The 11,054-nt window shown below is 47.3% G+C and overlaps 1 protein-coding gene across 1 annotated transcript in view; it reads left to right on the top strand.

Moving 5' to 3' along the window:
- The first annotated feature begins 261 nt into the window (after window positions 1-261).
- The window catches only part of urm1 (ubiquitin related modifier 1), a 50,810-nt gene continuing 40,017 nt past the window's right edge, over window positions 262-11,054 (top strand). The window contains exons 1-2 of the mRNA XM_060841123.1: window positions 262-322; window positions 2,623-2,693. Of these exons, the coding sequence (XP_060697106.1) occupies window positions 288-322; window positions 2,623-2,693 (106 nt within the window). The 5' untranslated portion in view covers window positions 262-287. The remainder of the gene's footprint in view (window positions 323-2,622; window positions 2,694-11,054) is intronic.

Raw genomic sequence — 11,054 nt, 5'->3', positions numbered from 1 at the left:
TCTATCTATCTCTCACTATCACTTGATCAGTATCTCTCTCTCTCTCACTATCTCTCTATCAGTACCCCTCTCTCTCTCTCTGTCACTATCTATCAGTATCTCTCTCTATCACGAACTAACTAACTATCTATCTCTCTCTCTCTCTCTCTCTCTCTCACTATCACTTGATCAGTATCTCTCTCTGTCATTATCTCTCTATCAGTGACAGTTATTTAAATAAAGGGGGCGTTGAAATTGATTCACTTCCGGGTTTTACCCGAAACTGTTTCCGGGTTCACTCGGACAACATGGCGGCGCCCATCGGCGTCCACCTGGAGTTTCGGTGCGAGTTTTACCGGGTCCGGTGGGGGGTGGGGGGTGAGGCGTCCCTGACCCTGGGGGGGGGATGTGTCGGTGTGGACCCGGGCCCGGGGGGGGGATGTGTCGGTGTGGACCCGGGCCTGGGGGGGGGATGTGTCGGTGTGGACCCGGGCCCGGGGGGGGGCGGGGGGGGATGTGTCGGTGTGGACCCGGGCCCGGGGGGGGCGGGGGGGGATGTGTCGGTGTGGACCCGGGCCCGGGGGGGGGGGGGGGGGGATGTGTCGGTGTGGACCCGGGCCCGGGGGGGGGCGGGGGGGGATGTGTCGGTGTGGACCCGGGCCCGGGCCCGGGGGGGGGATGTGTCGGTGTGGACCCGGGCCGGGGGGGGGCGGGGGGGGGATGTGTCGGTGTGGACCCGGGCCCGGGGGGGGATGTGTCGGTGTGGACCCGGGCCCGGGGGGGGATGTGTCGGTGTGGACCCGGGCCCGGGGGGGGATGTGTCGGTGTGGACCCGGGCCCGGGGGGGCGGGGGGGGGGATGTGTCGGTGTGGACCCGGGCCCGGGGGGGGCGGGGCCGGGGGGGGGCTGTCGGTGTGGACCCGGGCCCGGGGGGGGGGTCCTGTGCGCTGGGGAGCCCCGGGCTTGCGGAGTGACTGAGGGAGAGTTTTCTTCCCTCCCAGAATCTGGCGAGTTTATCTCCAACATCAGCAACACTTTCTAGTTTTATTTGACTCTCATCGTTTTTTTTTGGCTCCAACATCAAAACGAGAGGGTGAGGCAGAAACTCAGAGAAACAGGTTCAAGTCTGGAGTGACTTCTTTGGAGATTTTTTCTGAAGGAGCTGGTTCTAGACCTGAATGATTAACGTTGTTTGTCACTGCACTGGCCCTGCCAGACCTGCTGAGTCTCTCCAGCAATTTCTGTGTTTGTTTCAGATTTCCAGCAGCTGCACCTATATTTCTCATTTTCTTGTATCCTTGCTTAGAGGACGGTAGCAAGCCTCCAGTGATAGTGTTGATGCTTCACGTGTGACATTAGGCAGGGTGCTGCCAATGTTTCCAACAGTGAGGTATTCCAGCTGAATCAGAGCTGACTCTTGTTCGGGATTCCCCACCATTTCTATCGGGATTGATTTGTTTTTTTTTCCCGATTGTCATGTTATTGGGATGTAATCATGGTTTGTTTCTCCCACTCTATTACTTTAGGGATACTCAACCTGATTGAATTCTGTCACTAGCTGCACATTGGTTGTATCGAATAAAAACAAAATGAAAATGCTGCAGATATTGGAAATCAGAAACAAAACAGTATCTGTGAAGAGAAATCAGTTAATGTTTCAGGTCCAGCAACCTTTCTTCGGAACTGATGGTTTTTATACAGAAGGTAGAGTCCAGAGAGAGAAACACAAAGGAATGGATAACAATCAGGCTAGGAGAGTGAATAGCTGTTATTGAAGATTATCAATAGCTAACTGTGGGTTGTGTGTAATATCAGACCATGTGGTGATGAGGCCTAGTGTGTATTGGGGTCAGGACATAGGAGAACCTAAAGTTATTGAACTTGATATTGAGTCCAGAGGCTGTAGAGTGCTCAAGTGGAAAATGAGGCATTGTTTATGTCGATTGTTTTTTTAAAATTTTTTTTTGATTACCCTGCTGAGGCATTCTTTGTCACACTTTTGAAGCAGGTAGGACTTGAACCTGGACTCAAGATTAGAGTGATGCTGGAGGCAGCATCTGAGGAGAGGAAAATCAACATTTCTGGCAAAGGCCCTTCATCAGGAACCTGGACTGTCTGGCCGAGATGTAGGGACACTATCCCTGCACCACAAGAGTCTTCTGAACATGAGCCAGCTGTCTCAGACCATTCAGCCACACCACCTTGTGGTGTACCAGACTATATAAGCAATGACCAATTTGTGGTTTGAATGAGACAGTGAGAACCAATAACAATTTGGAAAGTGTTCGTCCAGTAGCTTATAGAGTTTGTGAACTGAATGGGCTGCTCCTATTCCTGTGAAAGTATCCTTTTTTCTCTATCAGTATGAAAGTAGGTAACACTGGTGCAGCTAGGCCTTCTTGAGAGTGTGGTTAGAATGCGTGGCTTGGTAGAGTGGAAAATGCTTGACGTTTCATTGAATGACCCTCTTCCTAATTTGGGATTGTTTGATGCAGGCTATTGGAAGAGTAGAAGTTTGCTCTGTTCGTTAGCATTGACAGTTCCTCACCTTCAGAACCACAAGGCAAATATTGTATTTTGCATCCATTTTGCAAACAGTTGAATAATCTCTAACCTTTTTTTTTCATAACTAATATCTTATAGAGGTGGTGCTGAACTGCTCTTCAATGGAGTGAAGGAGCGACATGTCACATTGCCCACTCAGTCAACACCATGTGAGTATTGGAAATTTGTTTTGGTTTTGTGATTTGTGAAAGAGAATTTAAAGTATGAGAATCTTTTCTGGCAGCTTGCCACAAAGTATGGGAATAGAGAACTGCGCCTGTTATGTGTTTATTGGAGGGAAAGAGGCAGCTATTTTGAACCAGATGTAAGTAAATGATCAGCTGGTCTATCAAGTCTCTCACATGCTCGTGAAAAGTACTGGGCTAATGGTAAGATTCTTGATTTGGAGATGCCTGTGTTGGACTGGGGTGTACAAAGTTAAAAATCACACAATAGTCCAATAGATTTGCTCCTTCATCAGGTGGTAGTGGAGGTCTCAATCTTAACACACGGAATTTATAGCAAAAGTTTACAGTGTGATGTAATTGAAATTATACATTGAAAAATTGATTGTCTATCAAGCCTTTCATCTGTTAGAATATCATGATAGTTTCACTTCTTTCACGTGTAAATCACAAAACCTTTTCTCGGGTTAGCTGTTAACAATGGTGATAGCTAGACAATATGTTGAAGGTGTTAGCTCCCTGTGTTCTCTATCTATGCCATGATGTTTAGATTGATTCTAATCTAAAAAGTGAGATAATGGAGTTTTACATGAATTCGTGCAGTTTTTGAGTCAAGTACAATGTAACCCTGTAAGTACAAATTCACCCCACAAAATATGTGTGCATGGGTCTTTGTGTGTGTGTGTGTGTGTGTGTGTGTGTGTTTGTCTGGGTTGGGGGTTGAGAGTGTGAAAAAGTGTGTGTGTGTATGCATGTATAGTGCAATGGTGGTCACCTGTAATGTGACATGAACCCAAGGTCCCGGTTGAGGCCCTCCCTATGGGTACCGAACTTAGCTATCAGCCTCTGCTCGGCCACTTTTCGCTGCTGCCTGTCCCAAAGTCCGCCATGGAGGATGGTCACCCGAAGATCTGAGGCTGAATGTTCTGGACCACTGAAGTGTTCCCCAACTGGGAGGGAACCCTCCTGTCTGTTGATTGTTGTGCGGTGCCCAATCATCCGTTGTCGTAGCCTTTGCTCGGTTTGCCCAATGTACCATGCCTCCGGGCATCCTTGCCTGCAACGTATAAGATAGACAACGTTGGCTGAGTCACATGAGTACCTGCCACGTACAAGGTGGGAGGTGTCCCTGCGCGTAATGGTGGTATCTATGTCCACACTCTGACACGTCTTGCAGCACCTACCGTAACAGGGTTGGATGGGGTTGTCCTGAGAGCCGTGCAGCTTGCTACGAACAACGAACTGTCTGAGATTTGGCGATTGTTTAAAGGCAAATAGTGGAGGTTTGGGGAAGGTCTTGGTGAGGTGCAGTGTTTCCCAGAAGCTGAAAAACTACGCCATGTTTTTGGTAACCTGCAACACATTATCAATGAGGATGAGCACCTCACCAAAATCTTCCCCACACCTCCACTACTTGCCTTTAACCAATCGCCAAATCTCAGACAGATCGTTGTTCGTAGCAAACTGCACGGCTCTCAGGACAACCCCATCCAACCCTGTTACGGTAGGTGCTGCAAGACGTGTCAGAGTGTGGACATAGATACCACCATTACGCGCGGGGACACCTCCCACCTTGTACGTGGCAGGTACTCATGTGACTCAGCCAACGTTGTCTGTCTTATACGTTGCAGGCAAGGATGCCCGGAGGCACGGCACATTGGGGAAACCGAGCAAAGGCTATGACAACAGATGAATGGGCTCCGCACAATAATCAACAGACAGGAGGGTTCCCTCCCAGTTGGGGAACACTTCAGTGGTCCAGAACATTCGACCTCGGACCTTCGGGTGACCATCCTCCAAGGCAGACTTCGGGACAGGCAACAGCGAAAAGTGGCCGAGCAGAGGCTGATAGCTAAGTTCGGTACCCATAGGGAGGGCCTCAACCGGGACCTTGGGTTCATGTCACATTACAGGTGATCCCCATTGCACTATGCGCGCGCACATACAGAGATACTCCTACACACACACACACATACATACACACGTACACCCTTACAGACACGCACTCCCACACACTCACATGCATCCCCTCACAGACTTAAGACACTCCTGCACTCACTGCGCGCGCGCACACACACAGACACACAGACCCACTCTTTCCCCCCCCCCCCCCTTTTTTTTGGGGGGGTGAATTTGTACTTGCAGGGTTACATTGTACTTTACTCAAAAACTGCGTACATTCATGTAAAACTCTGATCTCACTTTTTAGATTAGGATCAATCTAAACATCAGGTCATAGACAGAGAACACAGGGGGCCAACACCTTCAACATATTGTTTAGCTATCACCATTGTTAACAGCTAACCCGAGAATGCAACTTTTTAAAAAAAGGTTTTGTGATTTACACATGAAAGAAGTGAAACTATCACTGTATTCTAACAGATGAAAGACTTAACAGACAATCAGTTTTTCAATGTATAATTTCAGTTACGTCACACTGCAAATTTTTGCGATAAATTCTGTGTGTTAGGATTGAGCCCTCCACTATCACCTGATGAAGGAGCAACGCTCCAAAAGCTAGTGTGCTTCCAATTAAACCTGTTGGACTATAACCTGGTGTTGTGATTTTTAACTTGGTAAGATTCTTGCTAGTGTGGATGGGCAGAGCGATCTCTGTGTTCATGTGCATAGACCCGTCAAAGTCACCACACGGGTTGAAAGGTTTGTTAAGAAGGCGTATGATGTGTTAGATTTTATTGGAAGAAGAATTGAGTTTCAGAGCTATGAGGTCATTCTGCAGCTGTACAAAACTTGAGTGCAGCTGCATTTGGAGTACTGTAGATAGTTCTGGTCGCCGCATTATAGGACAGATATGGAAGCTTTGGAAAGGGTGTAGAGGAGATTTATCAGGATGTTGCCTGGTGTGGAGGGAAGGTCTTATGAGGAAAGGCTGAGAGACTTGAGGTTGTTTTTGTTAGAGAGAAGAAGGTTGAGAGGTGACTTGAGACATACAAGGTAATCCAAGATATCTGATAGGGTGGACAGAGAGCCTTTTGCCTTGGATGATGATGACTAGCACAAGGGGATATAGCTTTAAATTGAGGGATGATAGATATAAGACAGATATCAGAGGTAGGTTCTTTACTCAGTAGTAGGGGCGTGGAGCGCAGACCTGCAACAGAAGTAGTCTCGTCAACTTTGCCGCCATTTAAATGTTCATTGGATAGGCATATGGATGAAGATGGAATAGTATAGATGAAATAGGCTTCCGGTTGTTGCACCAACCTGTGAAACTATTGAGGGCCGAAGGGCCTGTCCTATGCTGTAATGTTCTACATTCTACATACTGGAACTAGAAATCCCTGCCCTCCTGCACCTCAGTCTCACCTGGGAGAGATTAAAAGTAAGAGAAAACAACTTGGAAACTCACCCGCCCCCAGCAATGAAATCTAGCCCAGGAGATTGGGTGTTCCAAGTTTAAAGAAAATTATTATTTGACTTCCCTTCTCCATGATGTGGTCTCTGCCCAGATCACAAAGAGCACCCACTACACTGGCCTTAAAGTTGTTCTAGAGATTTCTTTCAAACTTATTGATGTGATTTGGGTTTTGCTGAGCATTTATTGTCTAGAAATTGTTCTGGCGAAGGTTGTGATGAGCTGCCTTCTTGGAACACCGCAGTCCTTTGGGTTTGAGGACACCCACAATGTTCTTAAGAACAGAGTTCCCGGGTTTTGATCTGGTGACACTGGATGAATGGCTGTACGTTTCCACGTTAGGATGGTGAATGGCTAGGCGGTGGTGGTGTTCCCATGTATCTGCTGTCATTGTCCTTCTAGGTGCGAGAGGTTGCAGGTTTGGAAGGTGATGTTGAACAGTCCTTGCTATGTATTTTGTACATGGTATATGTTGCTGCTGCTGAAGGGAGTGCACTGAACCTGGTGGTTTTTTGCACGAATCGAATGAGCTACATTGTCCTGAATGGGCTCAAGTTCTATGCGACAAACTCTCATCCACCTATTTGTGATTGTGAATAGTTTGAAGGCATGTCCTGTAATATGGGCCATTTGTGTGCAGTGACTGAAAAGTACAAATACTGTTTTTATCACAAAAGACACTCATTGGCCTTTGGATAGTGTTTCACAACGTAAAACCCAAAATCTATTGATCTTGCAAAGTCAGGTGGCATCTCACAGTAATGAATAATATTATTGGTGTGATACTAATGGCGAATATTTGCAAGATAGAAGAAGGATCATAATCTAGTTGAATGGCAGAGCAGGCTCAGTGGATTGAACCAGATTCTCGTGTTCCCATCTCTTGTGCTCCAATGAGCCCATTTGCCCTGTTCTTGTGAAATTTAGTTGCTGTGGCCTAAGTGCCACTGATAAGTTTATCATTGCTTCAGTATCCCCACCAGTTTCGGAATTAAACTCATTTGTCGGTCTGTGTTCTGTCTGAATTTGTAGGGCACTGTACAAATGCTGTGTTACACTTCGCTTAAAAAGGCAGGATTGATGATTCCGCATCAGACTCGAATTAGTGTTTGAAGTTCATTTGTGAGAATTTCCTGTCTCATCAGGTTTTTTTTAAATAAAAAACCTGACGAAAATCTCCTGTCCTATTTTTACAGTGTTCTAAGCAAGCATTGAGTCATGCTTGTCTTCATTGATCAGAGCATACAGTATCAAAGTGGTCTTTATCGACCTTTAGTGAGGCCACATTTGGAATATTGTGTACAGCTCTGGTCACCACACTACCAGAAGGATGTGGAGACTTTGGAGGGAGTACAGAAACACTTTGACAGCATGTTTTTTTTTAGATTAGATTAGATTAGATTAGGTTAGATTACTTACAGTGTGGAAACAGGCCCTTCGGCCCAAGAAGTCCACACCGTACCCACCCATACCCCTTACCTAACACTACGGGCAATTTAGCATGGCCAATTCACCTGACCCACACATCTTTGGACTGTGGGAGGAAACCGGAGCACCCGGGGGAAACCCACACAGACACGGGGAGAATGTGCAAACTCCACACAGTCAGTCGCCTGAGGCGGGAATTGAACCCAGGTCTCTGGCGCTGTGAAGCAGCAGTGCTAACCACTGTGCCACCGTGCCGCCCCAATGTCGCCTGATTTAGAGGGTATTAGTTACAGGGAGAGATTGGACCAACTTGGTTTGTTTTCTCTTGAATGTTGAAGGATGAGGGGTGACCTAAGAGAAATTTACAAAGTTATGTGAGACGTGGATTGAATGGATAGTTGGAGAATTTTTCCCCAGGGTAGAAATATCAATTACTAGGGGGCACAGGCTTCAGGTAAAATGGGTTAAAGTTTAAAGAAGAGGTAAGGTTTTGACATGGTGGGGGATGGGGGGGTAAGTGCCTGGAATGCGCTGCCAGAAGAGGCTGTGAAGGCAGATACAATAGCAACGTTTAAGAGGAATCTTGACAGGTACAGGAATAGGCAGGGAATAGAGAGATATGGATGCATAAGACATTAATTTAGAAAGGCATTGATTGTCAGCCTTTGAGGACTGGCCTTGCCAATGGTGCCCTATTCCTGTGATTGAGGAAACAAAGTGAGTGTAGGTCCGAAGTGGTGGAACAGGGACAGTACTGGGTGGTGCATCCACATTTTCTGTTTCTCCACTGCCAATTTTCAGGGCTTCAATTGTGGCTCAACGAGGGATGCTTTCCGTTCTGAACTGGAACACTGGGGAAGAACTGTCGTTTGGACGAGACATTAAACTACCACCACCTGGCACAGTCTTTGCTTTGCTTGGTATCCCAGCATCTTTTACATCCTCCTGCTCTGAAGACAAGCTGAGATGTTCACCCTGGTGCCCCGGCCAGTGTTTATCCCTCAGCCAACACCCATGTAGCAGAGGATCTCGTTGTTGATCTTATTGCTGTTTGTGGGAGTTTGCTGTACATAAATTGCCTGCCTCTCTGACCCTACATTACAGCGATGAAGTACATCTGAAGTGCTGTCATCGGCTCTGAAGTGCTTCAGGGCATCCCGTGTTATAAAAGGTGCTTTACAAACCCAGTCTTCTCTCTGCCTCTGCTGAACTTCTACGATACAGTTCCGCGGGTCATTGCCCATGCTCCAACAGCACATCATAGTGACCGTATTTATCGTCTCTGTGTCAGCGGTATTTTCGTTTGCAGGATATCACCGCTGAGCTCGATCTTGTTAAATGTTCAGCGTTCGAGCACACACTTTCCAGTGTAGACCCATGACCCAGCAGCTTTCAGGGTCACTTTCCCCAATGCTTTCTCATATATTATCAACTTTATCCACTTCAGCTTTGGAGCGAGCTGCAGTGGGATTTGAACTCCCAACCTCTGGGTCATGTGTCCAAGATACAATTGTACCTAACATATGGTAAAGATTCACAGCAGTCGGTCTGTGTGCTGTGGTACCTTTCAGCGATTCAAGCTTGACTTTCAATTCACACAAGTGATCCATCCTGCAGGGCACAAGTGTGTGAAAGTGCAGCTCTCTTCCACTCTGAATTAATCTTTGATTTTTCTTTCGCGGGTTGTGTTCAGCTTTGATCTTATTGGTGCTTTTGTGTACGTCTGCTTGTTGAGATACAAGTCTTGATCTTTGTTGTGCGCTGGGGTATGGGTTCAATGTTTGTAATCCTTTCGTGTGTTTGGATATATGCTTTTATATTTTAACACTGCGAAGTTTTGTGTGTGTTGCACGATCAGTGTGACCTTTCTGATGCTGTACTTGAGTGTTTGTGTCTGGGTGCACTGCTTTGTGTCCTGATCTGGAGGTGCTTAGATGCTCTGAGAGGCACATCAAGCTTTGACTGCCTCTTCCATTTCCTTTTGTGCCCCATAACTGATCCACAGGATGTCACGCAGGGTCAGATCAGGTGAGGTATGGGTTAGTGGCCAAAGGTGCGCTAGGCAACCGAGACAAGGCCGCAACGGTGAGTCCTGAGGCATGACGATTGCCCTGCCGAGGAACTCTTGATATTGTCTTTGGAAAGGCAAACAGATAAACAAAAAAAGGTTCTCTGCTTCATCATGGCTTTCTACGGCCAGGAATCTCAAATGGTTTGATTTGAAGCTGTCTGATAAGTTTGGGAGGCAAAGGCAAAATGTCTTCACTTGCCAAATGAGGGTAAACTGTCACAGCCTCTCTTCGCAGTTGACTCAATGCTTCCCTTTTATAGTTCAGTCACGATTATCTGATGTGGCCAAGTGTTTCAGGCCAGAGAAGGCATTCCCTCATTACAGAAGTTGTCTCTGACCGCCCCCCCCACCTCGGCCAGAAAGCGAGTGACAGCTTGGCATTGAGCTTTTGCCACCCTGGGCTGAAGGGGAGTTGACTTCCGCTGGTGGCAACCCTGCACATGTCTGATTGGTATCTGGCCATGATGCCTCTCACAATGATTCAGTGGTTGGCACTGCTGCCTCACAGGGAGCCGGGTTCAATTCCAGCCTCAGGTGACTGACCGTGTGGAGGAACATAGAAACATAGAAGATTGAAGCAGGAGGAGGCCATTCTGCCTTTCAAACCTGCTCCGCCATTCATCGTGATCATGGCTGATCGTCCAACTCAAAAGCTTAATCCTTCTATAGTTTGCGCATCCTCCCTGGTGTCTGTGTGGTTTATCCATGGGTGCTCCAGTTTCCTCCCACAGTCCAAAGGTGGGCACGTTATGGCGGATTGGCCATGCTAAATTGCCCATCATGTCCAGGGATGTGCAGGCTGGGTGGGTTGACCATGGGAAATGCAGGGTTAAAGGGATAGGGTAGGGGGCTCGGTCTGGATGGGATGCTCTTTGGAGGGCCTTTGTGGATTCAGTGGGCCGAATGGCCTGCTTCCACACTATGGATTCTATGATTCTATAACACTGTTACTGATAAATTCAATTCTGAATTCAGGAAAGATTTCTTTCCCCAGAGAGTGGGGGGAAATATGGACATCGGTCCTTCAGGGAGCGGGATTGAGGCGAATCGTCTTGATATGCCCAAGGCGGAAATTGGATCACTGAAATGGAATTGCTGTCCTCTGGGGTGGGTCTGTGTGGGTTGCTGTCTGGGGGATCGATGGGCCGAATGGCCTCCCTGTGCACTGGAGAGATTCTATGATTCTGATTGCTGATCATGAAACCGGGCAAGATACCAAGTGCCAGTCAGTAATCCTTTCACCCAGCAGGGAGGGACACTGTTTTGAAGACTCTGTAGAAAGTAAATGCTATGGGAAATACCTTGGGAAAGCAATCCTCAAAAACTTTTTAACAGCCAGTAACAGTTTTGTGTCAGGGGTCGGTTAGCTCAGTTGGCTGGATGTCTGGTTTGTGATGCAGGATGATGCCAAAAGCATGGGTTCACTTTCTGCAGCAGCTGAGGCTACCATGAAGGTCTTATCCACCCAACC

Source organism: Hemiscyllium ocellatum, chromosome 21, assembly GCF_020745735.1.
Source record: "Hemiscyllium ocellatum isolate sHemOce1 chromosome 21, sHemOce1.pat.X.cur, whole genome shotgun sequence".
Classification (NCBI taxonomy): Eukaryota; Metazoa; Chordata; class Chondrichthyes; order Orectolobiformes; family Hemiscylliidae; genus Hemiscyllium; species Hemiscyllium ocellatum.
Note: the sequence above shows the minus strand (reverse complement) of the source record. Positions and strands in the feature narration are given on the sequence as shown.